This window comes from Parasteatoda tepidariorum, chromosome 4, assembly GCF_982258835.1.
Source record: "Parasteatoda tepidariorum strain Cologne lab strain chromosome 4, Ptep-v5.0, whole genome shotgun sequence".
NCBI lineage: Eukaryota > Metazoa > Arthropoda > Arachnida > Araneae > Theridiidae > Parasteatoda > Parasteatoda tepidariorum.
The window spans coordinates 22,697,613-22,718,049 of record NC_141758.1 but is presented as its reverse complement, the minus strand read 5'-3'; the positions used below and the strand labels follow the sequence as shown (position 1 = coordinate 22,718,049).

Here is a 20,437-nt window from a genome sequence, read left to right as displayed (position 1 = left end):
ACTAACTCTCTCTTTCTCTATCTCTCTCTCTCTCTCTCTCTCTCTCTCTCTCTCTATATATATATATATATATATATATATATATATATATATATATATATATATATATATGTATATATATATATATATATATATATATATATATATATATATATATATATATATATATATATATATATATATATATATATATATATATATATATATATATATATATATATATATATATATATATATAAAAATTTAAAAAAAGCACTTAATAAAATTTTTAAGTAAAAAAATCGTTGATGCTGATCGATTTTGCGCCTTTTTGAAATAATGCGCCCATGGCATTCGCCATACTTGCCATACCCTAGATACGCCACTGAGAATAATAACTAACGTAATGTGTATAATGAACAAAATTGATAAGTATCACATTTTATGTCTGCACCCTTGCGATCGTTTTAGCACTAGGTTTACGGACGTTTTCGTCGATCCAAATTTCGCATAGGTAAGAATGACACCATTTCTTAAAGCTTCAAGCATAATATTTTATATTGTACCATGTAGACTCTTCCAAAACATTTACTGCTAAAAGAAAGATTAATTACCAAGAGTCAGTATAGAAGTATAGGCATTATTTTATTACAAATACGTAGTTTTGTATCCTTTCTCGCATTTCAACGAAAGTCATAGGGGAATGTATAGGTTCTCTTTACTTTTTAATATGTGTACCGTGCTGAAGTAACACCTTAAACCAATCCCTGTTAAATTTTTCAAATATTTGTATCATAGTTTTCATCTCTATCCTTCATCGTCTAGACAGAAACCATAGTAAACAGTATTATAGTTCGTTCACCAGGAGTTGGTACTTGACTCATCCTTCATCATGTAGTATGCGACGATACTATTTAGCTGTTTTTGGGAGAAGGAAGTGAACAATACTGAACATGGTTGCTATTTGGCGATCGTATGCCAAGAAAATTTATTACGCAAACTTTCTGTGATTTTTTAACATTAAATATTTCATAAATTTGATGATATTTTGCTCCATTTTTTATAATATTTCTCTCTTTTTAGTGAATAGTTCGTCATTTTTGAGACATTTTGCTGGGAAGGCAGTAGTTTTTAAATTTAAAATATATTTAATTAGCTAGAGAAACGAAAGGTATAATAGCAGATGATAAAACAAAGTAAGTGACTGAAATAGAATTCACTATTTGTATTTGGCAATCATTAAGGGTTGTCTCAATTTCAAGAGCGGATGTGTTTTTCATCTTACTCTTCTCCGCTCTGAAATGAACTTTTGAGGAGGTGGAGCCACGGGCCAACTCCTGGAGAACGAACTATACAGATTACGCGTTTTTTTAACAAGGTAAGCTAAACATATCAGATAGATTTATCAAATATGATGGGGGGGGGGGAATCAGAGAGGCTAAATTAAAATGTTTACTTCATAACAAACAATGCGGGAGTTTTTTTATTTTGTGACGTAATAAAGTCAAATGTCAACCGACCTTATAGCCAAAACATAAATATTTCTCTTAATATCGTTCAGCATCAAAAGTAGCCACTTTTCAAGGGATTGAGATTGCAAAATATCTCCCAATACTTGCTCCGGGAGTTTCCTTGTCTTCTGGGTTGGATTCAAAATTACAAATCTATGGAGCTGAACATTAGCAGTCGTAAACCCAAAAAATTAGGTCGGTTGTTCAACGACGGTTATAAAATTATAAAAAGAATTCATTCTGTAACTGATGTGTAATATTCAAATACGTATTATTCTAAATATTCTTACATTGCGTGAGGCCATTTCTTGCAAAGTATTTCCGCATTACTTGCACGATCGGGTAATCTGCAATTGGTCCAGAGATAAGGAGAATCTTCTGCTGATCCTACCATAAGTTCTCCAGCATTGGAATGAGATGGATTGCTGTCTAGGAGGGGGTCTACTATCATTTCATCTGCATCTATTGATTCGCTTACATCACTGGCCTCATCGGATAATTCCTCTGAAGCTTCAGGCTCTGGATCAGATTCCAGAGAAGCCTCATCCTCTTCTGAAGGATCTTCGATACTTCGTGAAGACTCTTCTTCTTCTTCGGTATAATCTTCTTCAGTATAATCACTCGTATCATGCCTTCTCTTAACCCTGCCATCGGAATCGAAAACATTATTTGATTTGTCGGCGCTGCTGTCGCTAGGTTCATCAGACTCTTCGTGAGAAAAAGATCGTTTATTTCTTTTATACCTCGAATCAATAACTGTGATTGTTTGCCCTGAAAATGAAAACGTTTTTACAAATACTATCGCAATCATCTTCATAAATAATCAGAATTAAAAAAATTAATTAAAATATAAGAGTAAAATCACACACTACTTGCCTGATTTTGCAGACAATTTCCTTTCATCTGTCATAATATATTTGTCATCTAAAACACCAATATGCATATTATTTTTAAGTTAAACACAAACAAAAAATAACCTTAAATCTCTTTAGAAATAATTATTTAAATTGTTTGGCTAAGTAATTTCAACTTACGGACAACGTATTCTGAAAGAGTGCTAGCTTCGGAAAGAGAAAAAAAATTAGCACTTCGAACTTTCCCAACATATTGTGACGCAAAAATGTTATGTATAAGATAATTCGGGATTTGTGACACAAATAAAGCATGTTTGTCTCATAAGTCCATTGTGGACGCTTTAAAAAATAATATAATAAATAAAACAAAAGACCAAGTTTAGGTTTTAGTGTTAATTAAGTTAGGTTAAGGGTAAAACAAAAATAAATAACTACAAACAATTAGATCTAAATAGTTATTATTCCTCCGAAATATATGAAACTCAAAATCATCATAGTTGACCAGACAGCCCAATGTGGGCCAATGCCTTCCTTTGAAGATTTCCCCACAACGACTTCCGATTTTAAAACTCAAAATCATACCTGCCAACTTTTCATCCTTTCCATTATAATTTTTCCCAGTGGTATTAAAATGGAATTAAATCTTCAATTTTAAGCAAACAAATACGTTGCATTTGAAAAAACTTAAGTTGACAACCATGACTGGACTGGATCATGTAATTTTGGCAAGGTACCTGCCCGCGCAAGCGGGCACCAGACCTCTGATCTGTGTTATGCCCTAGGGCGACTGAAACTAATGGCATTGGAAAACAACCATGATAGTAACGCATATTAATATATGTGCTTCATTTTTGTAAGAATAGTGGTGATCAAAATCATTTAAAAATTAAGGTTATAAAAGAAAAAATAGTATATATTTACTACCACTTTAAATATGAAAATAAAATCTTCCGGAAAATCCGGAAGAGTTTGCAAGTATGACACCCCCATAATTCCTTCACGGAATATATAAGTTCCCTATTAGAACAAGTTCTTTGACCCAGCACTTTTCTGAGTTATCGATTCTTTTAGTAAATATAGCCATTCGATCTTTCAAAAATTGCGCTTTTGTATTTAGCTTTTCTAAAAACAGCATCGTTGCTGAAAAAACGAACTATACCATCTTGTAGGCAAATGTATCTACTAACTCGCGAAAAAGAGAAATCAATGGCTCCTCACCCAGAAGAAAAAAATTGCCAAAGTTGAATCTAAATGCTTTGTTAGAAATCACATCCCTCCCCCTTTTTGAGACAGTAACAATGGAACTTCCCATCAATGTTTCATTTTAAAAATCGTGTGAAAACAAAATGCGAAATTTACATAAAATCGTGAAAATACGAGACACGATGCGCACAAATAGGAATTGCGATGTGTGCTACGGAGTTAAAATGGGCTAGTCGTAAACCCAAAATTGACTCGGTTGTTCAGGAACTGTTATAAAATAAAATGAAATGCGCCAGATTGTGGCAATTGCGGATAAAATATTCCCAAACGCGTCAGTTTAAGAAAATGTAAAATTTTCTCAAATCTATCAATTACAGAAAAAATTAAAGATTTCTTTGGGTGAGCCAGTTACGGAAAAATTAAAAATTCGAAATACAAAGAGAATGTAACGCTTTCATAAGGAAGCTGAAATTCAACAAAATAATTGAAATTTACCCTTTTTGTCATAATTCTTGTAATACTTCATATGTTTCTTTTTCTGTGCCAGCTTTTCTTTTTCATTCTTTTCAAATTTTTTGGTTTTTTTAATTATCTTAGGATCTAGAAATAAAATTACCATGCTCAATAGTATTTTGCTTATTGAATGGAACGCGTAGAATATGTTAAATGTAAAGAAAGTTTATGCCACCTACAAAGTTAAACTTGAAAATATGTGCAATTATCGTCTGGAAACTAATTAAATATATTTATATATCAAATGACAATGTGTGGGGAAAACAGTTTCACTGCTTTAATTTAGTTTGACCGAATAGCCTTCTGTCGCACAATAAAAAAAAAATTAACATAAGCGACAAAAAATTCAAAATTGATATTTTTATATAGTTGGTATTATTGTACGATAAACTACATTTTTTTCCTAATTGGCACTCAAATTAATATTAAACCAGTTCCTCCGATAGCCTCAATAGTATATTTCGATCAATATTCGCAATAATAACATTAACGCACATCTGCAGAGATTTCATGTGGGGAACTTACATTTTCCCTTCCGCAAATCGGTATAAAGATCAGATAAACGAATTTATATAACCCAAAAAATATTTGTTTTTAATGAAAATGAACAGAAGCTCAGTAGAAAAATCAAACAAGATGTTATAATTTATTATTTATTTCATGCTTATTTGTTTTAAAGATGATCAGTTGCATTATCCATTCTTATATTTTCAGCGTTACGAAATAAAAACGAATTTCTTTTTGAAAAGTTGGTGGTGGCTGGAATTGACGTTAATGCGACAGATTGCAGTGGCTGGTTCCCTCTCCATCAAGCTACGAGCAGTAAAAAATGTACATACACTGCAGTACCCGAAATGTACATTATGGATGGGATCTAGTTCCCACACAAGCAACATCTCTATTCGGAGCTCCAAAAAATCGCTAATAAAAGCGTTAAATATCTATTTGTTCTACCCAATTCTTAATAAAGACAGCATGTAACACCCCAAGGCATCCCTGGTGAGTCTTTTCCGGTCTCTGGGAGGCCCCTTTTTCCGTTTTCAAGTTTTAGATTTCCGATGTTCCATTGATTTAGGCTTAGAGTGTCAGATCGCCATTTTAACATGTCATCCACTGCAAGTGGTAATCATTAAATCATTGCTATCTTTGGCTTAAATTTTCATTAACTTATCGACTCTTTTCAAATTTGAAGCATTTCATTTCAATCCTCCATGCGATTCTCTATTCAAATATATTAACTTTTTATTTTCCAGTGGTCTGGTACTCTAATTATCAGTATCTTAAAATTTTTTGACGCTCCTAGGTATAGGCTATCGCTATGTTAAAATTAGTATTTTGTAAACTCTGACTTTGGACACTCAAATTTTTATCTTAGCGTTTTTATTTCTATCTAAATTTTTTATATGTTGTTCCCCCAAATGTTTTCAATTGTCCGCCACCCTGTTTTTAATTTTTCATCCATCCTTTGACTTTATATTAAATTTCAAAGAGACATCACTTTCCCATGTTAACGGTGTTCTATTCCCCATAACAAAATGTAAACAATATCTATGATCACAAACACAGTTAAGTGATTTAAATCAGACCATATTCATAATTCTTTAATCAATTAAATTTATAATCGACATTATTCATTTTAATAGCTTTTCCAATTCCATGCTGTTTTTAAGTTAATACCAGAGTCATTGTTTACAAACCTTTATTACATTGATTCTATCATACATTTGTTGTCTTAGTTCATTTTTATTTTTTTTTACATAGATTAGGGCCATTTTATTTATCTTTAAGTGTTTTTTTTAATTATGTATCATTATATTATTGTCAATATTGCCTCCGAGTGCTTTATTTTGATTTTTCTTTGCATTTTTACAATGTTTTTTCTCAAATAACAAAACTCAAGTTAGATTTACATACTCATATATAGCTTAAGGTCATCTAGCAATATTTTGCATCAGCCTACCAGAAGATTTTGGATACTACCAACCAATGGAATACCCAGGTCAACTCATCAACAGTAGTACTTATTAATACTTCGGTTTGTTTACTCTCACCATTTTTAAGCACTAAGAAATTGCTTGTTAACATAGCGATGGCCTATCCTCTCTTTATTAGTACATTTATTGATAGAACTTTTACCGACCTAGTACCAGTTGTTATCTACTGTTGCATCTTATCTTTTTAGCACTAATTTTGATATATAGTTAGCTGTCTTAAATTACCACATATGTTTCTAGTTAAATTTTTTTAGGCAACTTTTAGTACTTGTATGCCATCGCCAGTGTATCCATTAATGACTGATCATTCTGCTTCAACCAATTAAGTTTCCTCACTCTGCCTAGAGCCGCTTTCATTGTTTCCTGCATTCTATCAGGTTTTCAGCACATCTAATACGCATTTATCCTCTCACACCTCTTTTCTCTGGCGGTGACATACCTTATCAATGGAGCATCGGTTCTCAATTAACTTCTACTCTGGGTTTTCTCAGGGGCCATGCTTTGACTCACCATTGCCACTCTTTTTAATTTGTATTTTTACATTAACTAACGTTTTTAAAGAGCTCTATTTACCCTTTCTGCTTACATATTGACTACCTTCTTTCATGGCTAGTTCACAAGTTACAGACAATTTTCAAAATCCTGCAAGATCAGCAAGATCCCAACGCAGAGTTACACAGAACTTTCAAAGAGTTGACTATAATATCTCACTCACAGAAACTCCTTCCAGATCAAAAAATTCTCATCGAAAAGATAATAAAACCATGCAATGTCCTGATACTAATACATCACCTTCAGTAATCGTTGATCTCACTTCTGTCTATGAACATACTTCTCCGGTAACCAACGACTGCATCATCAGTGATACTCCAACTTCTACCAACAAAAATACCTCCATCATGTCACAGACTAAAACGGATATAGAACGCCTTCTACATATAATAGAGAAAAACATCAACTACAGCAATCATAAGAAAATATTCCTTCCGCAAGAACCACGATCTGCTTGTATCAATGCAATTCAACAAATAAGGAAGATAACTTCGGAACAAGAAACTCATGACTTGATAAATTCTAGAAACTTCCAAACATCTTTGGACAAGAAAATTGACTATATGCGAACAAAACTTGATGACTTTTCATTAAATATTCACTCCTCAAACCCACTAAATCAAATTGAAGAGAATCTAAAGACCATCAACGCAAGACTCGAAAAATTAGAAAATACCACCTCTATCAATGTTGATGTTCCACGAGTAATAATTGAACCAAAACCAATAATAGTAAAACCACAAAAAGACTGCTCCACAACTGATATTGTGGAAAGGCTGATTCAGGAAGAACCTAAACTGCCCGTGAAAGAAGTATATAGAAGCAGCAAGATTCTAGAACTAAAGTTTCATAACAATCAACATAAGGAAACGGTCCTCTCAACCTTACAAAAGACAGGCATCCAATATCACGACAAAGACGTAAAGTTGTTCTCTCTAATTCTTCTTAACACACCTGTCACATTCACTGAAACTGAGATTATTAACTTGATAAAAATCAATGGCAATTTCAACCCTGCCTATGATATCATCAAACTGACCAAAGAAATCCCACATAGAAGAGATAATTTTAAGAGACACATCATCATAAGAGTCAACAGAAAACTCTCCATCAAGCTTTTGAATCTTAATTATTTTTACGCTGGTCTACAACGTTGCACAATTAAAAAAAGACTGGTTTTATTAAGGTGCAGAAAATGCCAGACAATAGGTCATCACCAAAACACATGTATTGAGTCATACTGTTATTGCGAGAAGTGCGGATACAAAGGTCATAGTATCGAAAATTGCTCAGAAAAAGAAGAATTCTGCATAAACTGTCACTCATCCAACCAAGACTCCAATTTAAATCTGGACTGTAATCACAGAGCCTCCTCACCTTCCTGTCCAACTTACTTGCACGATCTAAAAGAGCTACGTCAATCCAATCAAGTCTATGCACATCCTTACTAAAAAGACATATATATATATTTGTTTATTAAGATTTCTCTATATCTAGTAATACTTTCATCTCTATTAGTTTTTTTAACGCTATATTTTTTTTCTCTTTCTTTCTTATTAATTTATTTTATTCATTTCTTTTTACTAATTTCCCATTTCACATGTATTTTTTTTTGTCTTATTTCTTCTTAAATTCCACACTTTAAGTAAAAAAAAAATATATACATATTTTTTTTTAAATATCATGTTATGTAGGCTGGAGTGGAGCTGGATTAGTGGCCAAGTATTGGGCTATATGGTTAAGGGTTTTTCATAACCTAGGTACATGCCCAGGGCTTGGAGGAAAGAAAAAAAAAAAAAGTACCCGAAATGTACACTGCAAGAACACATCACTACTGCTGTGGAGGATAATGGAACGTATAAATGGAACTATTTTGCTTTTAGAGAAAGTGTCGGATAACCAAAGATGCCCACAGTAAATATTTGTAGCCGTATACTTGTAAATAAATAATTCTTTAAAACTAATAGAATTCAGACCCAGGGCCGGATTAACCTACAGGCACACTAGGCACGTGCCTAGGGCCTACGAAAAACTGGGGAGAAAAAAATTTGTTGACAAAAATAATTTAGCTTTAAAAACAACAAGTGTATTTTGCACAAAATTATGAAGATACAAATAAAAATATAATACTTTTCGGTAATAAATTATTTTGCAGAATCTTATGATCTAATATATTACTTTTTTGGATTCAACGAAATCTTGTAATATGCTGTCGAATTCCAAACTACGCAAAATATCGTATTCAATAGACATAAGTGCGAGCGATGCCAAACGATCTTGATTCATTGTTGAACGCAAATAATTTTTTATCAATTTTAATCTGGAGAAAGATCTTTCTCCTTCTGCATTTGATCCAAGAATCGACAAATATATTCTTAATGCAATGTGAACGTTAGGAAAAGTATTCACAAGTTTATCTTTAATTTGAGCCTTCAGCATTTCTTGTGTAGATTTATGTTCATACAAATTTGAAAATAGTAAAAATTCATCTACAAAGTTTTCCTCTAAATCGAATGAGTAAATTTTCACCAAATTTTGCACTTTTAGTTTAATCTCAGATTCTGACAAATTTTTGTGAACAAGAAAACCGCTATGCCCAAAAACGGCTATGCCTAGGGCCTACGAAAGGTACAATTCGGCTCTGTTCAGACCTTTACCTTTTTTATAGTGAAGACGAAAGCCGAATCTTAATATAAAAACTAATACTAAAGTTATTAAGTTACCTCAGCCCTTACAAAAACCAGATGATGCTTCTAATATGGGAACATGGATGCCTAATGATCTTTAAATTTTTTATTGGATTTTTAACAGCAGTATTTTAATTTCCCTATGCATATGTTTGTTCCGTGGCCGATTTTGTTATGCACCATATCTCTAAACTCATTATGATTTCTGACTAAATAATTAAAAATATAAGTTCACCGGGCAAGAAATTAGTCACCTATCTTTTCTTTCTTCCTATTCACGTCTGGCAAGTCTTGAAAATGAGTGACTGTTTATGAGCGCTTAAAACATGTCACCTGTTATTTCCAATTTGTATATTTTTGAAGAGAATGAAGTTTTTAATCAAGTAATGTCTTACGGCTTCAGAATTCAATATGGACGAAAACTATTGATTATAACATTCTAAAATATAATATTTATACATACTTATAAATTTTTATTAATTCAATGTGAATACTAAATAAAAACAATTCAAGCTTTTAAGATATTTTGAAACAATAAAATCGTAAATATACTTACTTGCTCGAATGCGAATTTCTAAAGGAGTATCAATTTCTTTGATCGGATTCAGCCCAACTAAGAGATAAAAGAAAATTATAATTTATCTGCCATTAATTAACATTGAATTATCATCCAATATAATGTTACAAATATATTTATTAGTTTCCAATTTTCTCTGTTAAAATAGATTACTTTAAACAACTTTTTAATTATGTCAAAGAACTAAATAATTAAGATTGTTGCATCCAACGAACCTAAAGAGATCGAAACAGAGAAAAGGGGTAAGATAACACTTTTTTTTTTTATTTGAGAAAAAGTAAATTTTGGTCCCACTTTTATAAATATATTTTATAAATTTAAGGCATAACTGCTCAAAACTTCAAGTTAGGGCAATAAAGGATTTAAAGAAAGCACAATTCCCTTTTGGTGCTTTACGTACAATTGTTTCGATCAATCCCAAAATTTGGCGACTTCATATTTTCCATGCCAAAGTTTAATAATTTCGATAGACCCTAGAATCAAGTATTAGCAACTTGAGAAGAAGAATACCACTGAAATTATATGATTGTGCCCAATCACGTGGTTTTGTATATATTTTACCATATTTCGCCATATCTCGAGAGCTTTTTAAGTGAACTGGCAATTATAAAATTCTTTTATCCAAAGATAAATTCATGCAAAAAATAAATTTCAGTACATTTTTATAATTTTTTTATTATTTTATTAAATAATAGTCAAAAAAATTTGAATCAAGGTATACAGTTTTTTACGTCATTTTAAAGTACGTAACCAAAAATGACGTAATGTAATTTTAAGTATGTAATTTTGCCATGATCATGGATCATGGCAAAATATTAACTTTGAACAAAATCGGTTGAATAGTTCCTGAGAAATTGAATTTTAAAAATATGATTTCTTTAAAATCCAATTTCTCAGGAACTAACAACCGATTTCACTCAAACTTCTTATACTGTCGTGTAAAATTATATACTTTAAAATTATGTCAAAAATTTTATACTTCACAATTCGACATTTTTTCGACTATTAAAAATAATAAAAAAAAATAATATAAAAATAAAATAATACAAACAATTATATATAAAAAAGAAATAAAAGTAATATAAAATAATAATAATTATTTTATATTATTATTTTATGACTTTAGATATTCTAAATTTGATCTAACATTCATAGTAAAAGTTGTAAACTCACAGCAGTTATAAAAATAGCATATTATTCGCAAAAAAAGCATAATTTCATACCACGATAGAGCCTTTGAAAAGCAGCCTTTTAAAGAGTTCCTGTACATTACTGTCAAGCGGCTCATCCCCTCTCAATCATAATTACTCCATACACCCTTCAGTGTCCCCACATGATCCGCCTTGGTTAAGCAGCCCGGATCACCTGGGGACACCAGATCTTTAAAGAGTTTAACGCAGAATGTTAATCACTCCGGACCTAGATTTAAACATCGCACAGCTACTACCACAATCAAATTTAGTAACTAATTTTTTTTATTGAAATTTTTCTTTTATTTCTTTTTAATTTCCTGTAAGACTTTCGGCGAATTTAATCAATTCACTTTAAAAACTCTTCCTCTTCAGAAGTTACTTTGTATTTTAGAAATACAAAATCAATCCGCAATCGTGTATATCTTACCTTCCATGCAATTCTTAAACGCTTTAGAAACAATGCAGTATTTCTTAATCATCCAGTCTTCACTTATGCGAAACCTGCAAAAGATAAATAAATAAACAAAAATAGTTCATTCAATATAATGGGTTACTGTCTGGTGCAGTAACTTTGATCTCGATTTTCTAAATTTTCTAAAAACAGTTAGATTTTCAAGTACTACTCAAGATTCAAAAATGCAGCTACTAAGAGTATAAGTTATTTAAAGTTCGTAAAGTCTGAAGTCCCATTTCAATAAAGTTCTGTAGATTTTTTTAAAAAAAAGGCAGCAAAATTTATTTGTAATTAAAAATTGCACAACTGAATATAACACATAGGAAAATTACTTCATCCTAATAAGTAAACGTAGTTAATCTATTCAACAAAAAATAAAAACTCACAATTCAACCCCAATATATTTACAATTAAAAATTGAACGATCCCAATATCACTTTTTAAGTTTGAAATGGCAGCTAAAACAAACAAAAAAGTATCTACTACAATCTTTAGCTATAATAATTAAACATTATAGTGCAGTAAAAATAGGTTTTAAAGTAGACATCTAATATTAATATCTAAAATAAGTGAGGTATAATACGGTATTTTTGAGGTTGACAGGTGTAAATAAATGAACCTGAGATAGAAAATGAGGTTATATTTCGTACCAAAAATAACCTCATTAATAAACCTCAATTTCAACCTTATTTACACCTCAAAAAATCAACCTCATATGTAACTCAGAAATAATTTTAGTTTAGATCAGGTGAAATTATTCACACCTCAAATATACGTATTTGCTTGAAGTGTAAAAAAATAATCCGTACTCCTCAAGAACAACCTCTCTAAACTTGTCGCTCAAAAGTAGATTTCCATTAACCTCAAAACAACCTCAAGTGTTAATAAAACAACTTTATACACCTTGATTATACATCTTGAGAGGTTGATCTTTTAAGGTAGTTTTTTAAATGAACTTCAAATCATTGGTCACTTTCCTAGCATAACAGTTGGTCGACATTTTATCAGTCAGGCAAAAACATGTCTAAATGGTGACTGGTGCATGTTAAATCTGTTGGGGTCACAAAGTTCCCCAAGTTCCCATAACAAATCAATAACTCTGGGATTACTGATCCAGGAGTTCAATTGTCTTCTGGATTGGGCTCAAAATTACGAGACTACAGAGTTGAACATTAATAGTCGTAAACCCAAATTTGGGTCTGCTGTTCAACGACGGTTATAATAGGGTGTACGTAGACGTGGTGGCTCGAGGGAGAGAGCACTCACCTCCCAATGTGGTGTTCCGGGTTTGAATCCCAGTGATGGCTGGGATTCGAATTCGGCACCCGGCTTGCACCGACCACAGTGCTGACGTAAAATATCCTCAGTGGTAGATGGATCATGGGCTAGAGTCCCCTTTCCGTCAGGCAAACAGTGAAAGGTTTGCGTGGTTTTCCTCTCCATGTAAAGCAAATGTGGGTTCGTTTCATCAAAAAGTCATCCACGAAGGCAAATTTCTCCTTCTCAAATACTTGATCCAGTAGTCCCCTTGTCTTCTGGATTGAGTTCAAATTTACAAGACTACGATGTTGAACATTGGTAGCCGTAAATCTGAAATTGGATCGGTAGTTCAACGACGGTTATAAAATAAAATATTAAAATGGAGTGTGTGTGATCACCTCTAACAGATACACAGCACTCGCATCAGTGCTTCATATTGTTCCTTATTAATCACTGTGGCAACCGCATCCACTCTTACACCAAGACACCGTTGAACTCATTCAGGGGCCCCCACCAGGGGGTGGGGCACACGATGCGTCCACTTAAAGCTTTGGGGGGGGATTTTTACCCTAAATAAAACGAATATTTTGGGGGGGAATTTAGAATTTGCCCAAGAATGCGCCCAAGAGCTTGGGGGGGTGGGGGCCACTGAACTCATTGATAGTCGTTGGAGCTGGTCTTCGAGATGTATTTGAGTGTCCAAGGGAGTCCCATTCGTATTCGATGGATTTAAGGTCACGAGATATCGCAGGCCACTCCAATCATTGAGTATCCTCCGATTGGAGGTATTATTCTACCAATTGCGTTTTATTTAATTTTATAACCATTGAACAGCCGACCCAATTTCCGGGTTTACGACTACTAATGCTCAAATCCGTAGCCTTGTAATTTTAAACCTAATCCAGAAAGCAAAAAAATTTCTTTATCAAGTATTGGGAGAAATTTGTCTTCGTGTTGAGCATTTTGCTGGAACTAACCCACATTTGTGTTACATAGTGAGAAAACCACGAAAACTTCCCGCGATTCTAACCCAAGATCCGTCTACCACTGAGGATATTTTACGTCAGCACTGTGGTCGGTGAGAGGTGGTTGCGGAATTCGTATAGACCGGCCATTGTTGGAATTCGAACCCGGTTCACTATACCAGTTGAGTTCGGTGTGGACGGGAGCTATCGTCCATAAATATGAAATTTAGTCCGCATGCTTCATGGAAAAATCTCACCTAGGATGCAAGGACCTGTGCTGCTGACTTATCAGAGACACATGAAGGTCGGTATGCCTGTCTGTCATAATGCTTGCCACAGTGGTCCTTTTCGACAATGTTAGAGGCCGACTCAAGGATTCTCTTCAGATCAGAACGCGTCACTAGTCGCTGTCCAGACAGAATCACGCTTCATTACTGAAGAGTACCCTCCCCAATCATCCTCAGTCCAAGACAGGTGCTCTCGTCACCATGCTAGGCTGTCTTTTGGTTAGAAGTTCAAACAACAACTGTCTTGAGTTGGTTTGTTGCCCTTTTGTGGCCTTGACCAGGTCGGCGAACCAACCATTCTTATCTTTGTTAACTTTTTCCATAGAATGGACACCACATTTCTCGAAAAACTGAGGTCCCTACAACAAATAGCCTGACATTGGCCTGCCTCAAGTCTTCTAACTGTCTGTCATCTTGTGGCATCATCCAGACGATGACTGTTAGCTATACTAACGATGGGTAAAAAAATTTATTGAAAAGAAAAAACAAAGATTTGGCTAACAAGCTACGATGTTTTAAAACATCCTTACGCTACAACTGTCGAGACTAAGAGGTACCTTTACAAAAACGTGATCATAGCGCCATTCTACACGACGTGTGAGATCACTACGTGGCAGAGGTGTCCGCGAAGAGCTTATCATCTGATACCTTATTTGCATATAGCAGTTACTTATTTATTTTTTAAAAAAGCGGTCCTCTCTTTGATTATTTTCAAGAGTGTATCATATGCCATCGCAGAAACGAAAATTCTATTTCTTCTTTAAAAAAATTACAAATGAAATAGTTTTTCGATCTGTCTTCGGGTCAGGATCCCTGCGGAAGTTTACTTCGAAATCATAAGTAAATACTAGCTTAATTATTAATAAATTTTTAACTTTAAACATATTTTTACTTCCTGTATAAAATCGTTTCAAACAGCCCTACGAGTCAACAGTTGCAGATCGAAACATTTGCCTAGTTAAATGCATGATGGTAAAGGATTACAACCCTTAACCAAATTAAAGCAATTAACTGATCTTTAATGCAGTTAGTTTTTATATTTAAACTGTTAAATTTTTTTCTAACAAGTTTTGACACACGTGGAAAAAAACTTTAGAATTAAAAAGAGATAAATGTGGCTTACGAATCTTGAAAAAATTTGGGTTTTCCATTTTCGTATATTTCATATCTATTTTTATCTGCTTCGTTCAGTGTCTTATTCAGGGAAGATAGGATCCAAGCTTGTGCTATGTCGTCAGCAGTCGGAATTCTGTAAGTTAAATTTCTTTCCACTCTGTTCTCTGCATTGTCATCATCAATGAAAGGAAGAGCTTTCACATATGAGCTATTTGTACTTCCAAGAAAAATAACTGAAAATTAAAAGAAAATTAGACAGAAGCCATTAAAAATCTGTGTATCTATTTACGCTTCTAAAAATCTATGTGCCATTTTAAACACCATTAAACATCTACGTGCTGTTGGCTACTTTTTTGCTTACGTACTAGTGTACTATATGAAAAATTCAAAGAGAATGTTTACTTTTTTTCGCACTTGCCAGCTTTACATAAACATGCGCAATACGCAATATAATATGGTTCGGGATCAAAACTTCGCCGATCCATAATTTCGTGGGTACAAAACTTCGCTGATCTAAGACTTCACTAATGTAGAACTTAGCAGGCAGGCTGTAGCTAGAGAAGTTTTTTTTTTCTTTTTGGAAGAGGTGGAGGTCTGTTGATTTAGACAGATTTCCTCGAACGAAACACTATAATGAGCAAATTCATTTCTAATAATTTGGATATTACCCATATCACTGTTACCAAAGAGAGTTATTAATTTTTTTTCTCCATGAAAATATTTAAAGGCTGGTCAAGGCCGATATGTTTAAAATATATTTGATTTTTTGATTTTTTAAAATTAAACTATTTTAAACATTATGATGTTCATGTGTAAGTCATAGATTTGCAACCTTTTTTAACTTACCGCCTACTTAGTAAGTTACAAAAATTGAAAAAATTTCAACTCTCCCAGAATAAAAGTTCTTTAGCAAAACAATTATTAAAATACTATTTAAAAAAACTTTTTAAAATTCTTTAACATTTTTGATATGATACACTTTTATTCATATCGTAATTTTTAAAAAAAACTTCAAGTGATCAATAAATCTATTGAAACTACACAAATAAGCATACGTTTATCATTATAGGCTAAAAATTATTTAATAATATATATAAAAGGTATTAAGTTTAATATTTTTACTTTTATTAAAATTAAGTTAATTATGAATTTGAATTTATGAAAATTATATAATATAGAAAAAAATTTCAATTAAAATTAATGCATAAATTAATTATAATTTAGAGCCAATTATTAATTTTAAAATTTGTTTGAGCTAAGTTTTGTCCTCTCGAAGTTTAGACCACGCGAAGTTTTGTCCACACGAAGTTTTGCCCGGCGAAGCTTCGGCTTTGAAGATTTGATCCATTACTATATAATACATCAGTATAAATATACAGACACATAGAAAATTTCTGTGGTGTTCAAAGTCCTAAGTCCCAACGTTGTCTTTCTTTGTTCCAAGACCTATTATACAATGGAATAATAAAAAGTTAAAATGTATTGTACACTAGTAGCATTTAAATTAACCACACAATTTACCTCATTATTGACAAGTAAACAAAAACAATAGCATCTTGAAAAATAAGGCTTATCATTGTTTCAAAACTTATTATTATACAATAGAATATTAGAAAGTTTAAATATATTGTACATTTATAGCATTTAAAATAGCCATACAATTTACCTCCTTATAAAAAAAGTAAGCAAAAACAAAATGATTAGCACAGAAATATCATTTAATGAATTAAAAAAGGTAATCAAATACTTACGAACAGCAATTATAACATTAAGTTCCTTAATCATTTTGGTTCTATATGAATAATCTTTAGAAAAAACCTTTATTCTAAATGAATTTCTATGTGCTTGAGAAGTAAGTCAATGAAAAATCAAGAATAAATATAGGAGATATAAAACTAGACGTCTTCATAGCTAGTTCCGGGAATTTTAAATAAAATTAGTGCCGAAATTCTTAGAATAATATTATGTTTAAGACTATAAATCTGATGGTATTACAAAAATAATAAACGGTATGCATCCTGTTTTCCTGAGAGAAGAGAATTAAGGATATATATACGATATGAAAATCTATGATAAGAACAAATAAAATTAAACAACTATGAAAAATTTAGATTTTGAAGTATTACCTAAGGCTTTTTTTATATGCCAGTTTATTATATTAGTTTTAAACTTTAATTTTTCAGATTTTTTTAAACATTTATCTACAGATTTAACTTCCACATGATTCTACAGATTTAGATTGTAAATTGTAATTATCTAAATATAAAAGCTTTCCATAAAGTTGTTTTTACACAACAAACTTTAACTTATACAAGTTTATTTTATCCTTTATCTATGACTTTCAGCTGTTGTTAACGCAGAGCGTCATCGGATGATATTTTATGTTTCAAGCAAACAAAAAAAACTTAGTCTTGTTAATTTTTTATCGCCATATTTCACCGTCTTACCCACGTGAAACATGCAGGGTTGGATAAAAATATGGAAACGCTTCTATATTAACTTTATGTAGACAATTTTTCTCTTAGCTACAAATGCTTTGCAATATTTTAAATGGCAAAACTTTTGGCACAATTCGAAAGCTCATGCTTGAAGGTTTGAGAGATGAGGTTCTTTTTACCTATTATATTTTGTGTTAGACACAATTTATGTGTTGGGCAATTTCATTAAAGTTTTATGTTGTAAAAATTACATTCGTTTCTTATATTATTGCACTCTACAATTCAATCTATAATTTGATTTCGATTTGATTTCTTTGATATTGTACGTTTTGCAAAACTCTACGAACCCCAGGACGAACAAAAAATTACGTTACTTGGCTAACATTTTAGGAATATTCTACCAATACAATAGATTTGTAAAACATATGTTTTAATTATTGATTTGTCTTCAATGGGTGAAATAACTATTTTTCAAACTTTGTAAGAAAATTTAAACATTAAAAACATAAATGCTGACAACCCTTTTTTCAACTACCAAAGAAATTTTCAATTATGGCATAATGAAATTATTGTTCTATGTTAAACATAATATGGTTAACAATGTTAAACATAATCATTGGTTTTTTAATTGGCAATTTTCAAAGTTTAAAAATTTGAAAAAACTTGATTTTTTTCTTCATTTAACTTAAGCATTTGCGAAGAAGCTCGCATGAATTTTCTAGAAATAACAAAATTCAATTTATCATTATTAGAAATAATCCCATTTGATTTTTGCTCCTAGATATAAAATGGTTAAAAGAACAATTTGTAAATTTAAAGATAACCCCATAAAATAAATATTATCAGAACGTAATAACACATTTACAAAAGCTTGATGTCGCAGTCTGGTATTTATGTCAAATTTCGCAATACGAAAGCGAAACCACCTAGTATGATATTATCTTTTTATCTAATTCATGATTGCGCAGGAAACTGAAAATCTAAGCTGATATCGAATCTTAACAATTCAAGAATTATCCAGTTAAGCACGGACTTTAATGTTAAAAATCTTCCACAAGTTGATGTAATTAAAATACAGTGACGTGGGTACACGTCGAATCTTAGGCAAATGGTCCTATTATAAATTTTTAAAAAAAATTACTACCAAGAATTTTTAACAGTTTAACAGACATAACATACACTTAAGACTGAAAAAATAACTTTAAAATAAATTTATAAAAGAATCCGTGGCTTAAATTACGTGCAAAACAGGCAATTCATGTTTCTCTTTTCTATTTTATATTTTTTTCTTAAATAAACACTTATTTTCTAAAATTATTTATGGTCAATTTCTTTAAATTATCCAGTATAATATTACCTTGCGCACATCCATTTTCGGGCCCATCCTTAATAACTAACAAATCAAACGCACTTCAGCAATGCAGTAAGAACGGCACTTTAAAACAAAACTCCTCTTGTTACGCTCAAATTGCGCTTTTGTTTTCATATTTTGCAATCTGGCAATCTTGTTAGGTAAATATTTTAAATCATTCTTGAAAAATTTCCCGTTCATGTAAGTACATTTGAATTCGCTACTCGCTTTATAGTTCATGTTTTATGTTTTATTCTCTTTTTTCTTTTTCTTTTATTCTATTTTCTGTTTTTACGTGTTATTTTTACTTATTGTGTTCTATTTTACTTGCTGTAATTTTTGTAAAAAATTTTTTGAGTGCTCCTCACACTATTGTATTGATATATTTTGCTTTGGCTATATTGATACAATAGCAGAAAGCACTCTTTTTTGCAGATATAATCGTGTGGGCTGATGAAAAGATTATATCTTTTATTTTCCGCATTTTTATGAAAAGTTACTATTAGTTTGGCCAAATATGTAGGTACGCTTATCATTTCAGATTTAAGACTTTGTTTAATAAGTGTACGCACACACCTTAACGAGGATTAAAGAGCACCTTCTTTATTTTCAATTTAAAAATATTAATCAGAAAAATAAAGAAAATTTTAGTCATAGGTAAAACTGAAATTATGTTTATTGGTATTGTTTTAATATGCACTATACATGCGTACCTATATATACGTGTCATGATACCTACTATAAGCACTGGGAAAATAGATTTTTTGCAGCGTATTGAATGGAATAAATCGAAGAAAATTGCTGGTTGTGGAAATTTTTGACTATCAAGTATTAACTGAAACATTGTTCATCTTCATTCTAAATGAACGAACTACGGGACGCGTCATTTTGACGCATTTCGAATTTTATAAGGAAAATTACAAAACTCGTTTACATTTTTATTTTATCTCTTGTAATAACTTTTATCCATTGATCGAGGTAAATATATATTGAAGTCTATTTTTTTCAGAAGCGTTGAAATATTGAAATTCTCTTTGTGGTATACCTATCTCTACGGATATGCGTCAATTTGACGCGATCGTAATTTAGACAAAATTTTAAGTAAACATTCAACCATCACATCAATAATAAATAGGAATGTACCGACAATACTTAGATCCGTTATCCGATATAGTTATCCAAATGAAACAAGCGCTAAACAACTGTTGCCGAATGCAAAGCAGAATGTCAATTGATGTCCGATTTTGAAGGTTTCAGTTGCTTAGTTCGAGTATTAAAAAATAAAATACCAGAATATTTCATAAATATATATCTCATATTTTCATTTTTTCCCTTATAGTATATAGTTACATTGCTTTCCAAGTACAGAGAAGCCAACTGCTCCGGACGCGCTAAAATAATTTAAAAAAACGGTAAATATCTACTAAATAATTTTACAAATGAAGTGGTGAATTATATAAGCCTACGAAGTATTTAGAAATAGTGGTGCATAAAAATCTACTA

General features: G+C 31.7%; 1 protein-coding gene across 3 annotated transcripts in view; it reads right to left on the bottom strand.

The window, feature by feature from the left end:
* The window catches only part of LOC107452057 (uncharacterized), a 58,443-nt gene that overhangs the window by 11,785 nt on the left and 26,221 nt on the right, over nucleotides 1-20,437 (bottom strand). For 2 of the 3 annotated variants that reach the window (XM_016068344.4, XM_071182031.2), the window contains exons 2-7: nucleotides 15,153-15,378; nucleotides 11,491-11,564; nucleotides 9,850-9,906; nucleotides 4,043-4,147; nucleotides 2,367-2,414; nucleotides 1,781-2,261 (exon numbers count right to left, since the gene is read on the bottom strand). In XM_016068344.4, the coding sequence (XP_015923830.3) occupies nucleotides 1,781-2,261; nucleotides 2,367-2,414; nucleotides 4,043-4,147; nucleotides 9,850-9,906; nucleotides 11,491-11,542 (743 nt within the window). In that variant the 5' untranslated portion in view covers nucleotides 11,543-11,564; nucleotides 15,153-15,378. Of the gene's footprint in view, nucleotides 1-1,780; nucleotides 2,262-2,366; nucleotides 2,415-4,042; nucleotides 4,148-9,849; nucleotides 9,907-11,490; nucleotides 11,565-15,152; nucleotides 15,379-16,896; nucleotides 17,121-20,437 lie in introns of those variants that run through there. The other variant, XM_016068343.5, reaches the window with a different exon arrangement.